The sequence below is a fragment of the Poecile atricapillus genome, chromosome 7 (genome assembly GCF_030490865.1).
Source record: "Poecile atricapillus isolate bPoeAtr1 chromosome 7, bPoeAtr1.hap1, whole genome shotgun sequence".
NCBI classification, from domain to species: Eukaryota; Metazoa; Chordata; class Aves; order Passeriformes; family Paridae; genus Poecile; species Poecile atricapillus.
This window is the reverse complement of record NC_081255.1, coordinates 27,989,200-28,014,253: the sequence shown is the minus strand read 5'-3', so window position 1 is coordinate 28,014,253 and position 25,054 is coordinate 27,989,200. Positions and strand designations below refer to the sequence as shown.

The 25,054-nt window shown below is 37.4% G+C and overlaps 1 protein-coding gene across 1 annotated transcript in view; it reads left to right on the top strand.

Moving 5' to 3' along the window:
* FAF1 (Fas associated factor 1) overlaps positions 1-25,054 on the top strand; it is a 152,625-nt gene that overhangs the window by 27,848 nt on the left and 99,723 nt on the right. The window contains exons 3-7 of the mRNA XM_058843358.1: positions 4,317-4,363; positions 7,189-7,397; positions 10,518-10,609; positions 10,951-11,039; positions 19,189-19,294. Of these exons, the coding sequence (XP_058699341.1) occupies positions 4,317-4,363; positions 7,189-7,397; positions 10,518-10,609; positions 10,951-11,039; positions 19,189-19,294 (543 nt within the window). The remainder of the gene's footprint in view (positions 1-4,316; positions 4,364-7,188; positions 7,398-10,517; positions 10,610-10,950; positions 11,040-19,188; positions 19,295-25,054) is intronic.

Sequence of the window (25,054 nt, the reverse complement as noted above, 5' to 3'; positions counted from 1 at the left end):
TGTGTTTTTTAATGTAAACCTCCTCAAGTTTTTAGCTAAACAAATGTAAAGCTCTGTGAGGGCTTTGATAAGTAGACTCAAAGGGTCTCACTTGGTGAATGCAGTCAAACCTAAATAAGGCTTTTGGGATTTTCTGGGAACAGCTTGTGCTGGTTGTGTTAAACTGGTTTGGTTATTTATCCCAGTGAAACTCGTGCATCTCTCAGGTGTGCACGTTATTTACATCTCTCCAGGCTCTTCCTCTGAAAGGATTGTTCTTCCAGCACTGTGCTGCTCCAATTTGCTTTCTCCTTTTGCTTGTGGATGTGTTTCCTAGTGCCCTGTTTTGAAGAGCTGATTTTGCGTTGTACTTGGTAAAACCTCTTGCTCTTCACTGGGGTGGAGTCTCCAAAGGGGAAATTTTAAGGGCTCTGTATCTGTCAGCCAAAACCATTGTGTGATGTGGAGGTTGGGGAGGAATAAGAGGTGGCCACTGAGGAAGAGCTCCCTCCTCACCCACTTCAAAAGCCTTTAACTGCTCTTTTACCTGGGCCTGCCTTTAACTCTTCATTCATCTAAACATCCCTTTTCAATTCTGGAAATTTAAAAACTACCTCCCATCTGTGGTTTAAGAAGAGGAAGGAACCCCTTGCCTCATTTGAATATTCAATCTGTGTATGTAGACTTCTGCTTTTAAATAATAGAATTGGTAAATCCAATCCATCTTCAAACTCTGTGAAAACCACTGTGTATTTACAACTTGTGGGTTGAATATTTGTGCTTTCTAAAAACCCACATTATTCATAGGGCCCTGGGATGAGAGTCACTCTTAAGATGTGCTTCACTGCTTTTAGATGGTTAGCACTAGAATTGTGTATTTTGAAGGAAGGCATTGACATTGTTGTTTCAATAGATAATTAAAGAATGGTGGTTCTTGGTTTTCTTCGTAACACTTGTTTTGTACTCATAAAAGATAGTTGCAATTAGTCAGAACTGACTGATCTAGTTAAGTTTGTATTTCCTTGAGGAAAAGTTCTGGATTTTAGTCTGTTTCACAGTGTTCTTTAGGTACCTGAATAATTTCAGAATGCCACAGATTTTTTATGTTGCCCAAAGTGTTGATGGATTTGGTAACCTTTCATTAACCCTATTGTTTTTTTGTTCCCTATGTTTTTGGGAAACAAAAAACTTGGATTTAATGTATTTCAATACTGCAACTTGGAAGTGTGCTGCTGAAAAAAAACACACCAAAAAATATTGTTGCTTTGAGCCTTTGTAATGGGCACTTGTCAGTCCAGTGTTCTATCATATTCTTGACATCCTTTTCATTTAAAAAAAAACAGGATTCACATATGTTTATCAAGGTAACCTGTTCTGTTGGATGATGGAGTCACAGGTGCTTGAGACTGGAAGTTGTTTCTGGATGTCTCTCCGGCCCCAAACAGGCCCAATTAGGTCAGGTTATGCAGTACTTAATGAATTTTTAAATAAGCTGTTCCAATTCCTGGATATGTGATTGATATCCCTAAACAAAATGTATAAATCAAGAAGAGCTACATTCAGCTTATAATTTAATGAGCTAATTTAATGTGGGCCTGGTAGCTGTTTGAATGTTGTCATCAAAACAAATTATTCTGGTTCAGCATGGGACAGTGTTATAGCAGAATTCATGTATGGATAGCACTGAGACACACCTAGGACTCTTGGCTTTGGGAATAATGTTCTGAAGCCCCTGTAATTTTCCATTTAAGGTGAATTTTTAGGTAGTGGTAGCATTAGAAAGCTGTGGCACCCTGGATGCAGCAGGGACACTTGTGGATAAGCAGTGTGAGAGCAGTATAAGCACAGAGTGCTGCTTCCCTGGCATCGCTCTCAGCAGCAGGTTATTGGGAGCTGAAGGAGTTTTCTGATCCAGACATGGTTTCTTTATATTAATAATCCATAAATAGATTTAATGCACTAGTTATTAAAATTGTTTTGAGGGTAATGCACATTTTTAATGACTATGAATTAGCCACACAGGGTGGTTTTGGTGATCAAAGATCCCTGTTTGGAGAGACAAAAAAATGTAATATCCTGAAACATTTGCATAACCATAGAGATGTGAGCCTCTCTCAAAGGGGGCTGACACTGGGGAAGAACAGCCTGCAACAGATCTTGCCTTAGTAACATGTTCTTGTTTTAATTTTTTTTTTTTTTATAGTCACAACCTTCTCCCAATGAAATTCTAAGGCAGATGGTTGTTCCTTTTTCTTTTTTTCTTTGCAGGGTCTACTTATAGCTGTCTTGTTAGAACATGGATATTTAATATTTATGCAGTATGTACATGTGCACTGCTACCATTTGCTGTCTACATTATTTTAGTCTTCCATCTTGCTTAACAAACAGTGTCTGGACTCTTTAGTTTTACAGTGTGGTTAATAGAGGTCTTTCCATCAAAAAAGTACATAATGCTTCTGCTGTTTTTTCTTACTCCTGTGCCCCTTAAATGTCATCAAGTTTACAAAACTGGGAGTATATGAACAAGTGAGTTATTCAGTTTTAAAGAAAATGGCTTGGAGCCTCTATCGTATTTAACCCTCTAACTAGGCTCAGGAGAAGTTTGAGCTGATTTAATCCTTTGAGAGAGAGCTTTGACAGAAGTGTGAAAATGCCACATTGCTATATTTCTTCACAGCTGAAGCAGCTTCTTCTCCCCAAGTAAAGAGAATTTTGTCGCACCAGCAGATCATTATTAATGTAGGTTCTGTGGTACAAAACCTGTATTTGCTCTCTGTATCTTACAGATACTAAATAAAGGATAATTTTGTCTCTCAGCCAACTTTATCTGTTGATTGACAGGAATTAAATGTATGTTGCTGAAGAGTATGGGTGGGAGAAACCAATCCAGAAAAACCCAAATAAACCAAAACCTCCTACTCTTTCCTGGAGGTTTATTAGATGAACACGATCAAGAGCAGTGTATGACTGCAAAAACCACAATGATGATAAATGAGACACATTGTTAGAAAGAAACCACTGATTATTGCCATGCACAGTGGATAAACTGATTTAAAAACTGATCTGGTAGGGAACTTTGTTTTCACTGTAATTTGATACAGCCTCATGGGTTGTTGCTGTAGCTTATGGGTACCTCTGACCTTTTCTTTCTCTGCTTTTTAAATTATTATTTATGCAATATTTGTTTCTAAATGCAGGATAAATTTTATTGCAGTATCACAGTAATTTAGCTGAGTTCAGGAATAAAACTTTCTGGCTTCATGTAGCCTTAACTATTAATGGAAATTGTAAAAAAGTCATGTTTATATATTCAGAGACAAAGAAACCATACCTTTTAAATCTTAATTACATCTATTTTTGTGTTTAAGCACTTAAGCTGCATTTTTTAATGTCAGTTTGTACAAATGGTGTTGATGACTGTCAGTAGTTAAGTCACAGGGTATGACTTTGTCCTTCTGGAGTACCAGGGAATGTCTGAACTGCTGAACATCAGTGTTCCCTTCTTCACTGGGGACTCATTCACCAGGGCTCTGGCCAACAGGTCAGGTATGTCTGACATATGAGGATGGATATTAGAAGTTGTGAGGATAGAAAATGGATGAGTTGCTGCTGGTACAGGAGAAAATGGAGACTAGTGGGATGCTACAAGCTCTCTTTAGTCTTGCTGCTAAGCCTTCTGATGATTTGGGCAGCGTGGAATGGTACTTAACTTTATAAAACCTGCTTTAAAAAAAAAATTCTTTTTCTCTCTGAGGATTGTTTAAATTTTTGTGCTGGTCCCTTGTGTGATTCCCTGGCAGGCTGAGGAGGCTCTGTGTGTGTGTGAGAGGTGTAGGTGTGATGGAGCTGCTCTGGAGCAGCTGTTTGCACTGGTACCATGTTCCAGCTGTGTGCAGCTGGGCAGGTGCATGGGCTTGGCCATGGCTGGTGCTTCTGGGGAAGATCAGATTTTCTGTGGATATGCTGTGAGGTTCTCTGGGCTGGGCACAGTTGGCTCCGTGTGCTTGGGAGCGATGTGTCCCCTGTGTGTGAGTACCAAGGTGTTAGACTGACTCAGCGTGGGCCATGCAGTTTATTCCCAGGCATTCCACCTGGGAAGTCCATCACAACCAAACAGGAGTCTGAGCTTCAGCTCATGTTTGTTTTTCACTAAGATACCAATTTTGTTTTATGTAGATACCATAACGATAGTATCGCTCACCCAAGAATATTCACTGAATAGAGAGCATTTTAGGGCATGTTTTGAAACAAGTTGATCACTCTTTAAAACATATTATAAAAGTTCTGATGTATTTTTGTTCTGCATGCTTGACTCAAAATTTTTTTTCTCTTTTCAGGCAGCTATAAATGGTGTTATACCACAAGAAAATGGCATTCTACAAAGGTAAGCACAGAGGACTGGAGTAATACATGCAGAGAATAAGGCTGGGTAACAGTTACTTTTTTTTTCCTTCCTGAATCCTAAGAAGATGACATAATTCTCCTTTTAAAGCTGTTTCTGGATCCACAAATTCTATTCCTGGCAAAGCTGATTTAACATTCAGTTTTTCCCATACTAATAGAGGACTAGCTCAAACATCTATTCAAAATAGTTAACTTTTATGTTGAATTCACTGGTGGTTGGGTCATTCTTTGCAGGGCTGTCTCTTTACAAAGACTGGATATTGGTATGCTTCTGGCTAAGTATTTCTTTTTCCTTATGTATTTTTAGAGGTATTGATGTTCCATGCTTCCCTATTTCTAGCCAAAAACATTTGTACTTTTTTTTTTTTTTTTTAAATTGAGTTACAGGCAGCAGAAACTGTGATAGATAAAGTAAGGTTGTTCCTTTCTAAAAGTAGTTTTACTGATTTTCTTTCAGCTTCTGAATTAAATTTTGGCTTGCATACTGATGCTTGGATATCTTGAAGTCACTGAAATTTGATCTTCTAAGTGCTGATGAGGCAGTTGAAAACAGCAGAACAGGAATTGAGCTACCTGAGAGAGACAGTAAAACAGTGTTTAAAACTTTGTTCAGAAAAATTCTTAATGTACTATTTAAAAAATTTTAACGATGGAAAAAGATACATAATATAGGTAAAGTGGTGTTTGACATCTCTGTTAATACTTAAAGCTGTCATTCAATAGAGTCAGGTTATGATTGAGGATAAAACTACTTGCTCAGTAAAGTTACTAAATGTAAATTTATGTAAGGCCTGTTTAGTCCATGGGAGATCAAATCTTGGTTTTGTGGAGCACTCTTTCTGCATATAAGTTGTGAGCTGAAAGCATTTCTGTCAGCAGGCCAGAATGTTTGATTGGGTAAAAGAGGCTGGGGAATAGTTAGAATAGTTAATGCCTGTCTTCAATCACAAGGTGGTCCAGTGCCCACTTACATTTTTCTTTCACAGTAATTTATTAATTTTTAGAAATTATTAGACAGTCTAATGTGTTTCAAATGTGTATGTTTGTTACTTTGTTTTTGTCTCGTTTTGTATTCACACACAGTGGAAGTGGTTTAAAGGGAGGCTCAGAAGATTTAGAAACCTGGTTTCCAGTGATATTCAGATAAGGCTTATTTTACTGATGTGAGGCTTTTTATGTTCTATTAGAGGCTGCTAGTTGTGTATGTAGGATGCCTTTTGTGGTGGAATCAAATAGAATTAATACAACTGGACTTGAAGTAAGTTAATTTATTGAAAAGAAAAAGGTACACTTTGTTTTATATTTCAGTTGCTTGTTTAGTAATCCAGTCCTAAGAATTAGGATATTCATTGCTTCTTGGGTCTGCTAAGTGAATTGTTAGTTAATTGTACTTAATTCATACTTGTCCACCAGATTGAAGACAATAACATATCACTTGGTATTATGCTTTTTTAAATCCTGAAAATCAGACTGTTTCTTGTAGTCTTTAGAGCTCTGGCGTGGGCCTTTGACTTTTGAGCCACAGGTCTGAGAGTGTGGGTCTTTGTGGCTGGGCATTCATCCTTCTGAGCATGCATGCTGAGAGGAGTGAAGGAGCTCCTTGTTTTACAAGCATAACATGTTTTTCTGTTTCAAATGTGAAAGGCACAATGATGGGATTTGCATTAGCTGGGTACTGTTGCACTTCTGTGACATGCATGCCATCCACATTTGCACTTTTTAAAGTTCAGACCTCCTCTAGATGACAGATTTGACTTGCTCTGTGAGGCATTTCCATTGAGAATCTCGTGGTATCTTTGAGAACAGAATGAATTTTTCAAGTAAGTTCTGATAAAGAATGGAAATGAGATAAGTTATGTCACAGCATTTCTGAAATCCACCATGAGATCCTGTAACTGCCCAGCATCTTCCTGGTAAGAACACCTAAAAGGCAACACCCCAGGCTTACCTGATGAAGTTTCCTGCCTTCCAAATTTGATTTCTATACATCACAGGTTTTTTTTTTTTTTGCCTGAAATAATATTCGTGAAATGTCATGTTTTGTTACACTTGTTTCCAATCCCAGTTACATGGTTCCTGTGCAGAGGCTCACTGAGGAAGATGAAGTGCTTCTGGGTAGTGAGGGTTTTCCAGTTTATTCTTACCTGTAGTGCTGTGGGTATCCTTGAATCAGGTATGGAGACATCTTTATATGGATCTCCAATAACCTTGCAGGATTTAGAACTTGAAGGCAAGCTAGAATTCAGCATTGCATTACTGTTGTACTTCTAGGTGTTTTTTTCTTAAACACATACTTCATTATCTTAATTTATTTATCTTGAATGTATATCTATTTCCAAATCTGACTTGTTTTTCACTAATTTGGTGTGGGAAAATACCTATCTGCATGCAGAATTTTGAACTGTATTTCTTACTCTCATTACCACTGGATACTAGCCCAATGATGTAGAAAGCTGGTCGTTGCCATGGTGCCAATTTTTATATGGTCACAACACTCCTGGAACAGGAAATAATCCTTCTTCTCAAGATAATTCTGGTATTAATTGCATAGTGGATTTTTAATGCTTGTTCATCACCAGTGCTGGTCTTCTATAGCACTCCTGTACCCTGAAATGTTAAAATTGCTAATACCAAAGTTATTTTGTTAATTTTTAATAAGCAGTATTTTGAGATATGACAGCAATAATTCAAGAGGTGTCTGCTGGACTGTAGTAAGTGAATAATACTGTCATTTTGCTTTCCTAACTTCTGGTTAGGACATAGCAAGCTGTTCTGTTTATATCATCTCATTTGCCTGTCTTTCAGTGAGTACGGTGTAGAGACTTTGCATGGACCAGCGTATGGCCCCACCAGTCACTCTGCTGCAGCTTCTTCAGCTCCTTCCTCCTCCTCAGCATTTCGCCACGTAGTGCCATCTAGACAAATAGTGGAAAGACAACCTCGAATGCTTGACTTCAGGGTTGAGTACAGAGACAGAAATGTGGATGTAGTACTTGAAGACAGCTCCACAGTTGGTAAGGATTTGTGAAAATGAAATGAAAGCTGCTGTCGTGAAGCTGTTAAAAAGACAAACTAAAAAGATTCTCAACCCCGAAAATCTCAGTCCTAAAGCAAAGCAGAACAAAACCACTCAAAAAGAAAAAAAAAAAAAAATCCCCCCTGAAAATGCAGCCTCCACAGTTACTAACCATTTTCAAATCTCTTTGCAGCTTTAAAAAAAGCAAAATTTCACTAATCCATTGTAAAGGTTAGTCATCTATCAAATATTTATTTTGAAATCTAGTTTTCTTATGAACTTGCTTCAGAAACAAAATGGAGATTAATGATTAAGTTGAGGCATGAAAATGTAATTTGGGGTAGGATTAGTGTAGATGCAAGCTATTTATAAGCGGATGATCTTGGCATTTCCTCTTTGAATCTGTATGGCATCTCTTTCTGCACAGGATTAGTGACAAGATTAGAGGAATTCTTCCTGGTATGAAGAACATCATTGCATTCTTCTTAGTTGAATTTTTATTTGACTCTTTCATTCAAAATAAGATAAATTCTATCAGTTTTATTGTCTTTATCCTAAAATTGGTGCATTTTGAAGCAGTATGTTAGAAGTATGCTATTGCTAGTGTTGTAGAGCATGTTATTTTTTACATTCCCTGAACTGGGAGTTAATTTACTTCTGCTAAGGAAGAAAAAGTATTTTCACTTTCTTATTTTTAGTGAAGAGCTTATACAGATCCAAATAAGGAGCTACGTGAAGAAACAGTTGATGAAAGCAGTTTTCCGTGCCTTTTGTCTGGGATGAAATGTGGAAATTGAAACTTTTGATCCTCGCCTGTCTTTGCAGCAATGGATTTGGTGTTGGCTGCCGCCACCTAGCGGTGACTGCTTGGAATTATCGATGGGTGTTCCATGTTTTCCTTTGTGCTGCTTCATCCGTGGGAGTTAAACATCAGAATCTGATCAGATCAGAATTTTGCAGCTGTACTGCTTTGATTTTTCTTTTCTTATTAACTTCTTAATAGTTGAATTTTACCTGAAAGCTGTAGGGCAGAAGGCAGCTCGTGTAGAACTTCTGTCAGTGTCTTGGGATGTAAACATGGAGGGCAGCCTTGTGTTTAAAGTCCTGGGAGAAGTGAGCAAGGCAAATTTTAGAACTTCAGCTGTGACTGGAGGAAAGAATATTTTTTTCTTTTTTGGGGATCTGCTTGGCAGGATCTCATGAGAGGCTGCCCAGGAGGGCACAGGGGCCCAAGAGAGCTGGTTGATCTTCAGGGACAACCTCTTCAAAGCACTGGAGCAGTTCCTTCCAACGTGCAAGAGGAGCAAGCATGGCAGAAGGCCAGAACTGAAGAGAAAAGCATTTCTGACTGAGCTAAATTCAAAAACAAATTACCCAGAGGTGGAAAGTAGTGATGGGTCCCAGCAGGAGCACAGAGATGTGCAGGTTTTGAGTTGGGAAGACCAAAGCTCAGGTGAAAGTGAAACCACTGAGGGGTTAGAAGGGTTCTGTAAGTGTATCAGTGTGAAAAGAAAGGCTGAGGCAAATGTGAACCTTTGTTCAGTGGTGACTGCTGAGCTTGGTCTGTGGGAAGATTATGGAGTAAATCTTTCTGGAAGCACTTTTTGAGCATGGGAAAGAAAAGGAGGGGATTTGGAACAGCCAGCATGGATTTACTAAAGGCAAATCGTACCTAATCAGTCAGCATTATTTGCCTTTTACAATTTGATGACTGGCTCAGTGGACAAGGGGAGAGAATGTCACTGTGGCTTTAGTAAGGCCTTTGATGTACTCTGTTGTTGTATTTTTCTAGTCATAATGTTAAGATAAAACCTGGATAAAAAAAGAGATCAAAATAAATCTTAATCTGCTCAGAGAAAGTGGCTGATATTCTGGAGAGCAGGGCTGCTGTTTAGTGGGTCCTGGACAGCCTGGAGAATTGGGCTGACAGGAGCCTCCAAGAAAACAAAGTTCCAAGAAAATAAAGTTGAAGTCCTGTATCTGGCATAGGAAAACTCCATGTTATCCCCACCTGATGCCTGGCTGAAGGCTGATGGGCTAGAAAACAATTTAATAAAAGGGATCTTGGGTGCTTCAGCAATGAACTCTTGCAGTGAAGAAGACGTGCCGTGTCCCAGGCTTTGTTGGCCAGAGTGTAGCTGGTGGATCCCAGGAAATAATTATTTCCCTCTATTCAGCACTTGCCAGACTCCATCTGGAGCAGTGTGTTGGGTTTTCAGGTGCCCACTAGAAGAAAGATGTTGACATCCTGCAGTGAATCTGGTCTGGGGCTCTGGGCTAGCAGGAGGACAGGCACAGAGAAGAGGATTTGTTCAGCCTGGGGAGGAAAAGGGAAAGGTACAGACCTGACCTCTGTCTGCAGCTGCCTGCTGGAGGACACAGGGAAGGTGGAGCCAGACTTGTCTTGGAGGTGTAAAAGAATGGGAGGCAATGGACACAACATCAAAAATTCACATTAAACTAAAGGATTTTTTTAAAATTTTTTTTTATTGTGAGGGTGGTGAACTACTGAAACAGGTTGGCCAGAAAAGTTGTCAGACTTCCATCCTGACATGTTCAAGAATCAGCTGGACAAGTCATTGACTAAACTGGTTTAATTAGACCTTTGGATTGGGCTTGGGCCACATGAACTCCAGAGGTCCCTTCCAGCCTGAATTATTTTATGACTGTAATAACTAGAAGAGCATTAAAATGTACAAAACATTGAAAAAGCTGTCAGAGCAGTCAGTTGCATGAACATTCCAGTTCCTTAGGTCTGCATTAATGATAATGATGTAAAATATGCACCCTCTTTGTTGCTGGCAAAGTCTGGTGCTCCAGATAGCACACAGTGCAAATGTGTGTGTCTAGGATATATGGAGCATAGAATTACCGATATATATGTCTAAATCATCCAATCCTTGTGTGATTTTCCAATCATTCATGTTTTGTGATTGATTTTTTTAAGCTTCATTTGTCCTTTATTGTTTGAAGGGAGTGTTACAAGGGTAACTAGACTAAAAATCCTACTTATAGTAATTTTTTTCTTGTTCTTGTTTTTTTAAGTGCAACTCATTGCTGTTTGAAATAAAGCAGTAAATGTGTATATTTTATATATTTCCTTTGTTTTTCTCTCTAGGAGATATCAAACATATTCTAGAAAATGAACTTCAGATTCCTGCATCTAAAATGCTGTTAAAAGGGTGGAAGACTGGAGATGTAGATGATAGTGTAAGTTTTCAACTGTGTTTTCAGTTAACTGGACTCAGTTTCAAACTGAGCATCTGTGGGTGGGGATTACAATGCAAGAATTGTTAGTTTCAAACAGTGTCAGATGTCTTGGGTGGCACACAAAGAACTCTTAATCTAAAACATTGCAAAATAAAATCAGGACAAATCAGTTTGTGTTTGGTTTGTGCATAATGTGGCCCACCTACAAAAATGATGTTTTGAAGTAACAGGAAGTGTATCTTGAAACAAAATGTTTGGTGATATTGTAAATATACCTATAATTAAAAAAAAATTTAGAGTTGGTGGATGTTTTGTATTTATAATGATTTTTCTCCCCTCAGACTGTTTTAAAAAGTCTACACTTGCCAAAAAATAATAGTCTTTATGTTCTAACACCTGACCTGCCTCCTCCTTCTTCAAGTCATTCTGGGTAAGTCTTTTGGCCATAAATTCTATTTGTATGGTTGGGGTATTTTTGGTGTTTTTTATGAAGCCACATGTGTATTTGCAGGAATCTGCAGTCAGTAAATACAGAGTGTTTCCACTGCACTGGTGACTGTTGTGATGAACTAACTCAGCATCTCATTGAAAAGAAGCTTGTTGGGGTTTTTAAAACTTTGGTGGGGTACATGAACCTTCTAGGTACATAAAGAATTTTACATCTCTCAGATGTGCTGACTTTAATTTAACAGAAATCTAGTCCCTGTGGAAACAAGAGCTGGCCTAGCATGAGTTGCTGCTTTATGTCGGTCCATTTAATGTGTCTTATAAATCTGTGTAAATCATTCCCATCAGATCAGGATTTTCTTTATGAAATGTTTGTTACCTTAATTTATCTTGTACTTTTAAAATTTATGTAGATAGGCTGAATAATTAATTTCCTTTAATTGAGCAGGATATTTTTTATTACTGATTTGAACACTTAAGAAGTAAGCAGTGAGTGTTCATTTAATGTTCACAGAATCATCAAAGCTGGAAGAGACCTTCAAGATTATCTAGTTCAATCTGCCATAGTCACCCCTGAGACATATCCCCAAATGCCACATCCAGACATCTCTTGAGCACTTCCTGACTCCACCACATCCCTGAGCATCTTAATCCAATGATTAACCACTCTTTCAGGGAAAGGTATTTTTCCAATACCTAATCTGAACTTGCTGTGGTGCAATTTAGCAATGTGGTGTGGCCTTTTCCTCTCATCCTTCCCCTTGAGACATGGCAGTGGAGACAGACCCCCAGTTGGCTCCAACCTCTTTTTTGGGGGTTTTGAGACTGAGAAGTTCCCCCCTGAGCTAAAGGGTTTCTCCAGGCTGAGCATCCCGGGCTCCCTCAGTCACTGCTCCCAGGACTTTCCCTCCGGACACTTCCCCAGCTCCGTTCCCTTCTCTGGACACACTCCAGCCCCTCGCTGTCCTTCCAGAGCTGAGGGGCCCAGAACTGGACACAGCACTCGAGGTGTGGCCTCAGCAGTGTCGAGAACAGGGACAGTCACTGCCCTGGTCCTGCACCATTCCTGAGAAATTCCAGGTGCCACTGGCCCGGCTCATGCTCAGCCGCTGCCCACCGGCACCCCCAGGTCTCTTTCTGTTGTCAGGGAATATTGCAAAGGTTTGAAACGATCTTATATGGAAAATACTCTTACAAAGTAATTAGCAATTAGTTTGGTTAGGTTGCTACCTTGTCCTTTCCTTTCCCGAAGGCAGCCCTGTGTGTGCTCCTTCCCAGGAAAATGGGAATTTGACTCGGTTGGCACTAGAGGGTGCGCAGGAGCTGAGCCTGCCCAGGGAGCTGCTCCGGAGCAGCCAGCGCAGGGCGGGAGGGGTGAGCTTGGAATTGGGCAAAATGCATGGATTGCAGGGTGTCTGGAGAGGGAGTTGGCTTTCTGCCCTTGTAGGTGATAGCACAATATTCTGCGAGTGCAGTTGTGTTACTGGTGAAGGGGTATTCTTTGAGAGGCAATGGAAATTAGTAACTGCCTTCCTAATGACTGAAAGTATTTTGTATATTACTGAAAGGTGCACATTAACAGGTAGTCTGTGGAGGAAATCAGAATGCTGATATGACTTATAAAAATAATAATGATAAAAAAAGGAGTATTAAGAGAGGGAATAGTGGCACTGGAACAGAGGGTGGTGTACATGAACTGCATGTGGAAACAGGAGCTGTATTTGTGTGTGAGGACAAGAAGCCATTGTACCTTAGCAGCTATTTGAAGAACAGTGAAAAGACACTATAGCTGCCAATTGTTTAATTTCCAATTTCAAAATTTTCTAGCCAGGTATTGCTGTATATTGTAGTTTGAATGTTTTAATTTTGGAGAGAAAACTGGAGTCTGAAGAGAGTTGTTTATTGCAACTGCAGTAAAGTGTATAACAACAAACTGTTTAAAAACAGTTCTTAGCCTTTTTTATTGGACTAATGGTTTTAAAGAACTTCACTTGATAGTAAAATCAAAGTAGTTGTTACCTTTTATAGTTTATATTTGTTTCATAGTGCAGATTAGTTCTGGATATTTTTAAGATAAAAGTTGGTTGCTTTGGGACAGCAAATGATGACTAATTAGTGGCTATTTAAACACGGATAATTTGAAGGCTAGATCATCTCCCTGAAGTAATAAATTCTAGATGAAAGGGGAGCCTTGCCTCCAATTAAAGCATCAATGCAGATCAAAACACATCTAATTGAAGCAATGTACCAAACCCAGTTACACTGTTTACTGCCTACTGTTAGGTCAGTTATTATTCAGATTAGTTTGTTACCCACAATTTTTAAAAGCGTCATGCTCACATCTATTATTAATGGATGTTGAGGAACTTTGCCTCTTGCTCTGGGAGTTCATCTGTTGTTTTCTTCAAATGCCTTCTGTTTTGAACTAGAGATAAATAGTTGTGATTTGAATATCTCCAGAAAGTGATATTTGAAAAGCCTGAGATTCCAGTATGTGATATTTTATCTATATGCCCTTCTTAAAAGGAACAGTCTGGCCTCAGCTCTATAAGCTTCAATTTTTGTCTGCTCTTTGTAGTGAGGCAGAACAGTGTCTGAAACATCCTTTTCCAGCATATTGGTATGAAGGCATTGAAGTTTATTGTGACAGACTGAATGGGCTTAACCCAGAACTGACTTAAAACCAGCATCTAAATGTAATGGCAAAGTGATCCTGTCGTTTAAACAAACAAAAATCTCCTACGGTATCTTTGTTCATCAGTGGCCTACCTAAAGCTTTTATAGGTAATAGAAACCCAGTGAATTACTACTGCATGCTAGTAAATTGAGGTGGAAAGATTAAATTTAAATGTCAAATACCACCTGTATGGTTCCACCCTGCTTCCACAATTTCAGCTGGCAAAGCCATACTTATCCATGCACGATATCCAGAACAATAACCACATGTTCTGTGAACTGTGGACATAATGAAATCTGATTTCTAGTGAATTCCTGCCTCATGCCAGCAGCTGCAGTACATCAGCCTTCTGCTTCCATGCTTCCCACCGTCTCACCTACCTCTGATGCTGCCTGCAGTTGTTGTGTATTTTGTACCACCTGTGTAATATTTTTCCCCTGGCACAGAGTATTATCCTGCCCTGCATGTGTTCTCCAGCTCAAAGTCAGTTATCAAAGGAAATCATGTCCTGTGAGTAATTTTGAGATCACTGGCCAGAGGTCACCTGGATGAGTATAAAATACTGCACTTTTAATGCAGCCTTTTACTGAGGTGGGTCCTCTTCCTCCTCCTCCTGGCTGTTGATTTATACCTGGTCTTTGAAATGTTTCTAACACCATGAGACCTCCTTAAAACCAGTGACCATATTCAAAAGTTATCAGATGGGAGCAGAAGTTACCAGGTGGGTGGAGAAGAACAAGATTTCCCTTGGAAAGAAATCTTAAAAGGAATGATGACAAAGAATTTCCATCATTAAATATCTGTGGGGGTAGATCCCTTGGACCAGCTTTGTCAGATTAGATTAATCACTTCTTCTATGTACAATTCCTTCCCATTGTTGCCTTGGATGCTTCTTGAAGACTGACAATACCTAGTTCAGGAAATAGATTTAGGAGAATGCAAGAGGGAAGCATGAAAAGTGTGAGCATGGGAGTCTGGCCATGGAGCTGGGTCATCCACATCATCTCTCCTTTCTATGCTGTGTGTTCTGGGAGATGATTTTTATCATTTTTTGTTACTGTTGTCATTATAATTGATATAATGTATTTTATTTTTTTTTTTTTGCTACGTAGCTGAAAGTCAAAGATACTTTATTATACTTGATGAATCACTGGGAAGTTGAAAACCATTAAAACCCCAGGGGCAAGCCATGGAGAATAGTAGAAATAATGCAATTTTGCGAAGTGATTGTAACTTGTTTAACAAGTGTAATCATCTGTGTGAATAAGAAAAAACCCACAGATCCCATTTTTCAAGCAATAGGTCCATATATTGCTGAATGCCTCTGCTTTAGATCATTACAGAGCAGTGGTGGTGATGTGGTGTCTTGTTGTACGTTATCAACTGTAGCAGAGTGTTAATTAAGAACGATGTAACCTGCAACTCCAATTATTAGTCCTGTCTATTTAGCTGGACAGGAGCAGTGCCTTGCTTTAGTTACTTTGAAAGCTTCCATAAGAATGGTAAGATTAATGTTTTATTTTCACATCTGTTCATGAGACAGTTTAAAAATCCTGAAGTTTAAAATGCAATAGAATGTAAACAAAAGGGCTTCTGCTCATTTGCATGTTAGCCAGATTTGCTAACTGATTGCTGTTTGAACCTAATCTACCACCTCCTGCTGCATTAGCTACAACAAACATTACATTTACATACTGATTTCTTATTTTGTTTTAATGTAAATAATCTGTAATTACAGTAAATTTGGACTTCTGTTGACATGAGCTTGTATAAATCTGTAAGTTTAAAATGGAAATGTTAATTACCTTGTGTCATGCCTGTTTATATAAAAATCAGAGGTTTTGGGGGAAATCTCTATGTGACTTAGAAATATATTGCCTAGTGGGAAATACTGAGTATATTTCACAAAAACTGGAATGGAAAGGAACATTTATAAATCATTGATTAAGGATTTAATTTTGGTGTCAAATTCCAAAATATTACTAAAATTTCAAAGAAAAATGCCGCTGAAAGGCAAAGTATCATATAAAAAATGAGAGAATTAATGCAGTCCCCTAGTAGATAGAACCAATCTGTTTTGTATGTCCAAGTCTCTTGCTAAAGAGAAATCAGAGCAATGACTGTACTCTTGATGTATTTTCTTTTGTCTGTTCTTGGACTTCTCTTTTGGGTGTAGGCAGGGTACCTCAACTGGAGGATTAATACCCCAAAATACAGATTCCTTTGCCTCTTGTGCTGCCCAGTGAGTGCAGAATCCTTCAGCTGAGGTAAAAAGGTTGTAATGGCAATATATCACCTATCAGCAAATGCTTTTGAAAGCTGGGGTTTGCAGTAGGGTAAAAATGGCTCTAGTGAGAATGGCCTACTTTAGTCTTCTTTCTAGAATTTTATTTTCTTTTCCCACTAATTAATTCTCAGATTAATTGAATTCTCTTAGCACTGATGGCAGCAAAAAAAGAAAAAAAAGGAAAGAAAATCTGTCTTGTCTTTAATGGGACCTAGAGTTTGACCTGAATTTTTTTTTTCCCCTTTTAATATAGCTATTTTATTTGGTAGTCAAATTATTATACTACAAAGTTATTGTAGTCAACTATAACATTTCCAGGAAAATTAAACAGTTGCAGACACTAAAGCCAAAATTTTAGAGATTTGCATTAGTCTTCTCAATACACTTACTTGGACCTAAAAAGAAATAAAAATAAGCTTCAGCTTAGTGTCAGTGAGAAGATTCCTTTAAATATATTCATCTTGTAAAATTTCTCATTGCCTTAAGGGCTGAAATACAATTTTTGGGCAAGATATATCTTGGTCCAAGTAATTTGGGGTAATCTGCATCCCCCTTTGTGGAGGAAATGATTATGGAAGGGACAGACATCTCTGGCTGCATGTTCACATCAACCCCATCCCAGGTAGGAGGGTGGGCACCAATGCTGCCATCAGTCACCCATCAGATGTGCCATCAATTCCTTCTCCCTCTGACTTCCTAGTGGGCACTGTCCAAGCTTTACAGCTGTCAGACCATGTGAGATTTTGATGTAGGAGCAGCTGACTAGTGCATTTCTGTGTAAATTAAATAAAGCGTTCCTCATTTTATTATTTTTCTGAAGAAAAAGTGAACAATTAACCATGCACAGTATTTGCTAACACTTTCAAACCCAGTTTTTCCTCAATTTTTTTCAGGATTTTTTTTTTTTTTTAGCCAGCTAATTTTCAGCCTCTATTTTCACTCTGTTTGTCAATGAATATGTGCTGAGAATTTGTTTGTTAACAACATTCAGCTTGTGTTGCTTAGAAATCCCAAAAGTAGAGGTGTCAAAATTGTTAGTTCAGAAATTAAAGCTTTTAATTTTTAGGCACTTCATTTAAATTTGTTTGAAGAGTATTTTTTCCTTTCCAAAATACTTCCTGCTCTCACAAGTGGAAAACTTTTCCTATGAGCGGATGCTTTTTATTAGCAAGCTGTATTTTGAGTTGTGCTGAAGTGTGTGGATCATGCATAACTGGAGAGACTGAGGGTTTGATCAGACTGGCCTGTTTCCTTCTATGTTTACATCAATTACTGAATGAAAACATGAGTCATGTTATCAGTTAGCATCTACAGATTTTCAGATAGAGTCAAAATTAGCTATAACAGAACCTTGTGCGAGTCTGTATGGGATCCAGAACCATTCACATATGCTGTAATTAATGTTTTCAGAGCAATTAAATATGTCATTTGCCTCCAGTATTTGCTGAAAACAAATAAAAAATCAGAATCTGAAAAAGCACAGCAGGATATTTTAGTTGCTACTGAACATTTGCCAATAGAAAATATGGTTATGGAGATGCAAAACTTAATAACAATCAAATTAGAATTATCTTTGAAAATAGGCATACAACTTTTCAGGACTCCTCTTTTTATTTTTTTCCCATCTTTTAATGGACTGTTAAGTATTTAAAAAAAATTTAGTTTTTTTGTAGAAAATCTTGTGAAAGTGCAGAAAGCTATATGTTCAGCAGAGATGACTCCAGTTACATTTGTAGTGTCTCTGCACATGATCATACGAAGCATTGACAATGAGTTATATTTATTTTCCATACTGGAAAACCATATTAGACAGCAAATAGCTCTTCATGATTTTGTTTTGTAGTGTATGATTATTGAGATGTCACAGGAGCCAAATTAGGTCTCCGAGTGAAGCCATTTTTTGTAAGGTAAATTTCCCTGAGATGTTCGAGCAAATTGTGTCTCTTGCTAAAGCATCCAGTGAGTATTGTATGAGTTCCTTCCCATCGCAGATCAGTAATTCCAGAAGGAGTTAAAACCAATAAATCAGGTCTCAAATGATGTAGGAGTCTTTCTTGTCTTCTTGTATCGTAAGGTACAGCTGTGCTGATCTGCATTCAGAATTTGTCCTTTATTGCTAAGAGGAACAGCGTGTTGAAGTGTCACAGAACAGTAAAGATGTGAAGGAAAAAAACACAGTCTGTCATTCTTTTAAGTGTATGTGATAAAAAAAAGGATTGAATAGTCCCAATTAAATTTCATATGCCACTGAACAAGTCAAGCCTGCATAAATATTGTTTGGAAACGCAAGCTGTGGTACAGTGTTGCTGCAGTTTTGTAGGATGTGTAAGATTGCACACAGCCATAATTGCCATGGCTATAACAGAAGTCCTGCTTGCTACTTTGAAAAGAAGATAGCTGCATAATTTTGTACCTAATTAAACAATCAGGATACCTTTTTAATATCCAGTTGTTTTTCTACCAGGAAAATCAGAAAAAAACCCCCAGGTTTGTAATCACATGAAGATATAGATGACCTGTTTAAACAGTATCTTGATTTATTTTTTTTTTTTTTAATTTAATATATTTTTTAAATTAAAACCTCTGTTATGTACATTTAAAACAATGTGAACAGAACTAATTTTTCTAAATGTTCAGTACCCACACAAGAAATTTTGCTGTGGCTACTTTTCCAGTTCTAATTAGATGGGTTTTTGTGCTTTAAATGAAACTAAACAGAAGAGTTTCCATTTGGTTTCTGCTTCAGGTAACCCTAGAGCAGCAAGAGCATGCTTTGCCTTGTTCTGCTTATCATCAGTTCTTAATGTGCATCGTAGCTTGATATTTGGTCTGGCCATCAATATGCTGACAAGCCTATTATTAATGGCATTAGGAGTGCTAAATACACCCAATGTTTGTGAAGATAATGGGACTCTCCATTTTGAAAATACTTAACATTAGAGGAGCTTTAAGGGCTGCAGTCACCTTATTAAGGAAGGAGTTCAGGAATGGCCTTTGGTCATTCTCAGCATGCTTCCTTGCATTTAAGAGCGAAAAGAGAGATGATAATGTTGTGCCTGGACTTGTCCTTGTAGAATTTAGGGTACCCTGGGGTTTTTGCATCTAACTGTAAAACAAGCTATAACATGCTTATCCCTGATTTTCCTGTTTTTCTTTCAACCATTTCAGGGCCCTGCAGGAGTCATTAAATCAAAACTTCATGCTGATTGTCACCCATCGAGAAGTCCAGCGGGAGTACAACCTCAACTTCTCAGGAAGCAGTACCATTCAGGAGGTGAGTGCTGTTTCACAGCTGAAGAATAAATGTAGCTCATTATAGCTAATGCCAGCTCTCTTAAAGAGAAGGTTTGCAGAGTCTTGGTAGATATTCCTGTATTTTATTAGTCTTTTTTATTTTAATCAACTGGATCATCAAGATTTGCAGTAATTTGATTAGAGAATTCAGTTAGAAAAAGGTGTTCTGTTAAATTATACAGAAAGGATGTTTCTTTTTGTATTCTAGTACAATACAAAATACGTGAACAGTGTTTATTGAGTTATTTAAATTGCATTTTACTTGAAGCCCCTTGAAGCTCCCTCTGTTTTCCCTTCTTTTAACCAGCTCCATCTCCATTTTGTAGGCACCTCAACCACTCTGCTGGTTGCTGTTGGAGTGCTGTAATTCTTACTGGCCTGGTAGCCAAATGGTTTTTGTGTGTGATGGACGTTGCTGCCGTTCTGTGGAATGGCCAGCAAGGGGTGATATTGGAGAGAACTTCGGCAAAATTAAGTCCTGAAGGAACAAGTATCTCTTATGTGACTCTGGACTCTCTGAATTCAGTATAAGCAGTCCCTTGAATATTTTTAGTACTCCTTTCCAAGCCCAAAGGTTGTTGTCTAGTGTTCCATGGTATATCTAATGCCAGATGTTGTGGATGTTATTTTCCACATAAGCCACTGCCTTCTGGAAACTTGACAAACAACCTAGAAATGTGAATCTTCAGAATTCACATCACAAAATATTAAGATTAAATGTTTGCTTTTCAAATTAAATGTATGTTTGCTATTATTGGTCAGACACTTCTCTCAGTCTTTTAGGGTTGAACAGATTTTATTGAAGTTTTTCGTGTCACATGCTGACATGGTGGACAGAATTAATTTAAGTTCTGTAATATTAGCTATGGGAGTAGTATCTCACACAACAATGAAAAATGGTCACTAACTGTTTCATTGTGAATCCTGTTATTCTTAAGAAATAAATTCTAGTCATTCCCCTGAGTGAAAGCCTGTTTTCTACTTCTTATGTTTAGACCTACTGTAGTAAGTTCTGTTTTGCTTTTTCTGGTAATTCAAATAAACAAACATACTTGAATCAGTTTGACTTTTGAGGGGCTGAGCTTTGACTCTCTAAAATTATGAAGAATTTGAACGTTTATAGAAATAAACCATCCAAATATGTGGTTTTAATTTTAGAATGGTGAGATTCTGAAACAAAACACGTACACATATATTGTCTGTTTGGTTTTTATCAATGCTGTATCATTTACTTCTTTGCTGGTGGGTCTTACCTGGCTTAAAGGAACCAGAAAGCTGTGACAGGAGAATCAAGGCTGCCTTTCCATGCACTGAAGTTTTCTTGTTTGTTGCTAGTGGCAGGTTACATCATCAGGTTGCCATATGAAATCAACCTAATTTAAAAGTTAATTATGATTTTCCTCTTAAATGACCGAAATAAAAACCCTACCACCATGTAACCAGCATGAGCAGAAAACCTTTCTTTGCCTTTCTTGTATCTGTCACACCCAATAGAGTTATAAAATTGTGGATTTTCAGGGGCTAAAGTGAATTCAGGGGCTAAAGTGCAATGAGCTCTCTGGCCCTTGTTGTGTGGTTGCTGCTGAACAGGTGAACGTGTCTGTCTGTGCAAAGGCTCCTGGAAAGCCCTGGGGATCTGGCTGAGGTAAAAGGGTTGGTGAACATTTGTCTAATTATAGAAAACAAGCACTGTTTTGAATGTTAACTCCCTAATGGCTTCTTAATTTAATTTTTTTTTTTCTTTTAGCATAGAGTAATCATTGTAACAAATCTAGGCAGTCCTTGTGGTTTGGAGGAATTGGTGGTATCGTTCCTTGTCTCCTTTGTCTCTGTCCTCTCCAGGGACTGTTAGATATTTTTTTTCTCTTCACTCTCCTGTTCACACTTTAACAAATTAATAGTTTACTTTCCTCCTGGTGTATTTTTTGTAACGGTGGAGAAGCTCAGTGATGCAGTTGCCAGCCACAAGAGGGCAGGAAGGACTATTCAATTATTACCTAAAAATGCTTCTCAGTGTTTTCAAATTAGCTTCTGGTATATTAACAAAAAGGACTATAATGGCCAAGTTATTGTTTGATTTACAGATAATTGGCATATTGCAGGGAGGAGACTTAATTTCACCCTTTTAAATTAAACAGGGAGATTTAAAAAGACATAAAATATTCATTAATGTTCAGTGATTATAAAGCAGTGGCATATATTTATTCTACCTTTATTACTGTTTCGATGGGAAAATACAGCAAATATTTCAGAAATCGACTTGGCCATACTGACAAGTTGAAATGTTTAAGCAGTGTTAATGCAATCTACTCACACGCCATATCCTATGCAGAAAGATTCAAAATGACTACATCAATTATTAAAAGAAATATTTAAGATTCTAGAAATGTTCTACCTCTTGCCACAGTTGGGTGCAACTGTCTCTCAAGGGCTACTGGTTCAGTGTGTTGTTATTAGTACTGTGAATTTTAAAGAACAGATATTTTTTCTGGGGGTCTCAAAAACTCCCCAAACTTGCACCAAAAACTCAACCCCACCACCTTTCGAGAAGGCAGAAATGCTTAGCAATGCATTAAATGCAAAATCCAGTGAGCTCACAACTGTGCTTTTCTAAATTACTAATACTTCATCTCTGTTGTTTTTGTTGTTTAGAACGCATGTAAATGATATTTGGATGAATTGTTTTTTCAAAGAAATTGTGTTTAATGGGGAAATCATGTGACAAAAAATTATCTGAGAGAAGCCTGATGCTCATGTCTGCTTCCAAAATTTATTGCATATTATTTTAATAGTTGGATTTTGGATGGTACTTTAAAATGCCTTTTTTTTAGCATTCTTTATCAAAATAGCTCTTTATGTATTAAGATTTGATTTCTCATCTTAAAAAATATAAGCTACATTTAGTTGTATTGTTTTGTTATCATGAACTCATACAGAATCTTTGGAAATGAAATAAAAAATTAAATGGAACATGTAAAAAATTCTGCTTAATTCAATTTAATTTTTTTTTTTTTCAGTTGGGCAGGAGAGTAGTTAACTTGGAAAGTTAATAATAACACAGTGGTCTAAATTGCAAATTAATCTGTGTCACAGGTTTCTGACATCTGTTTGTTCTTGTAAAATTGCAGTATTAAATTAATTCTGGGCAGATACTGTTCTGGGAAATATCATGGTTACTTTTTTCCATGATCTACATTTTAAATTGGAAATTGGTAGTTTTAATGCCAGTTAAGAAACTGTAAATGAATACATTTCCAGTGTATTGGATGGTTAAATAAAGACACTTTGACAAATTGAACTCCTAATACAAGACTAGAAGGAGTTTTCTGTCTGGAGACTTGTTCTTTATTCTGCTAAGATAATTTATTATCCTGTTTGAAATTGGAGAGATTTTTTTTAACTTTAGGTTTGAGCAGCTCTGTACTAAATTATTACAAGGCATTGCCACACTCAAATAATTTCTTTTCTATCTAGTCTTACCAGCTTGTTCTCATTTAGAAATGAACATTTCTACTACTTTTCATTTTTGCAGGTTGTAGTTTCATTATTTGACAGAAATGAAGGAAAGCCTTTTTCAGAAGGGGGAATATTTAAATGTACGTTAAAAGCAAGTTTGTATTCTAATCCTGGAGCAGACAAACTAATTTGTGAAAAACTTAATGGGCTTGAGTTCTTGTCACAATAATGTGCTCTACACTTTTTGTTTTAGTCAGTGACAGAGAAAAAAAATTAAACATTTTTAACAAACTGGATTGCTCCATTAAAAACAAGGACTTTACATTTGTCTATTCTACTCTTTTGATACAGACTTTGAAGCCTTTTTGTGATTCCTGTGTGCAGGATTGCAAAAATATCCAGTGTACACAAGCTGTGGATGAATTATATATGCAGAACCCTCAGTTGTCTCTCAGATCGGTGATGTTATTTTGTAACTGCTGGAAATTCCGGTTGAGAATACTATGTACAGCATGTACTGGGCACTAGAATTCTTGGTGAAACACAAAATCTGTGCAAACAGTGCAGAGAAGATGGGTCTTTAAATACTGGCTGCCTTTGCATAGCTGCCTCTGCTCTATATTCTGTTCCATTAGCCAATAACTTAAGCAGAGGCTGCCTGCTCAGCATCCCTGTCACCTGTGCTAGGTAATTTATTTGTTCTCTGTTCCCTACAGACCCACTGGCTAAGGTGGAATATGGAAAGCAATGTATCCAATAGCCCTCCAGGCAGGAGGAGGAACTATTTGTGCACACAACTGCCTGGGCTGAGATAAACTGTAAATTCTGTGTTGGCAGACCCTTATCAAATCCTTTGTGATTAATTTCTTTAAACTTTTTTCAGGAGTGGATGAATGTTAAACAAGATGCAAAATCACCATTATGAACACGCAGGCAGAAGCCTCATTTAAAATTCCTAAATAAGTGTAATATATAAATATAGGTAAGCTGACAAATTACCTGCAGCAGGCAGAAAAATAATCCAGCTGAAGGTCTCGTACCTTTTTCAGATCTGTTTTTTGGTGTCTGAACAAAATATTTTCAAGGCAGTTGTTGCTGAGTGAGATCATTCAGAGTAAACATCGGACACCGACATGGAGACATGAAGTGCATATATAAATAACGTTACTCTTTTTAATGCTGTAGTTAAATAATTACAATAAAATACATTTACCAGAAATATACATACCCAAGTATGGTACATATATTAATAGCTACAGAAAGAGTTGTTTTATTTTTTGACATTTTGTACTTGCTTTAAAATTGTTGAAAACTACTGTTGTAATAAAAATCAGTAACTAGCACTTTCTGGATTTAATAGGAGGTGCACAAACATTCTATTGTTCAAATACTTCTAGTATCACACAAGCTATTAAAATACATTGCTATACTGATTGTACTCCAGAGCTGTATGTTTTTGTGAAATTTGAACATTTAGTTTGCTTTTTAAAGAAATCTGTCATCTTAAAATTATACTCAATTTATAGCAAGTCGTAAGGGCAGTATACATAATTTAAACATCACTGTGATAGCCTCAGTGTTCTGCAGTGGTAAATGAGGACCTTCTAGCAAGCCAGGCTTTGATTTTTTTCAGTGAGGAGAGATAAATCTATTTTTAAAAAGCTAAATCAACTTCTTGATTTTTTTTGCCTTTGTATTATAGAAAACCAGCACATTCCTAAAGTAAAATATATTTGCTGAAAGAAATCCTTGATAAACTTTTTGTAAGGGATCACGTATTGGGAATTATATGAAAAGGAAGTTCCTTGGGAAATAAAGAGAAAATGCCTTTTAGGTACCTGCTCAACAGTGATAACTTTATTAGGCACTTAAAATATCTTAATACCTGACTGAAGAGATCTGTTTCGAAGATATCCCATTGAAAAATGTATATAACTATTTTTCTTTATCTGCAACAGAAACAGCAGTAAGAGATAAAGAAAGGGCACTGCTTCTCACTTAATTATGAAACATAATATATTCCTGACAGAATATGTTTCATAACCTGTAATTTGATTTTGGTGGGTTTGGACGTGCATATCATTAAAGAAACGATCTTCAGTTATTAAAAACTAGTAAACATGGACATTTTTATATGCAAGAAAAGGCAGAGAGTAAATAATTGCACTGGTGACCAATACTGTAATAATCCTGTTTTACAATATGCACTTGACAGGTTGTAATAGTGCTAATTGAAGAGACTAATTCACACTTGCTTCATTCTATTCAAAGGCAAAATCAGCAG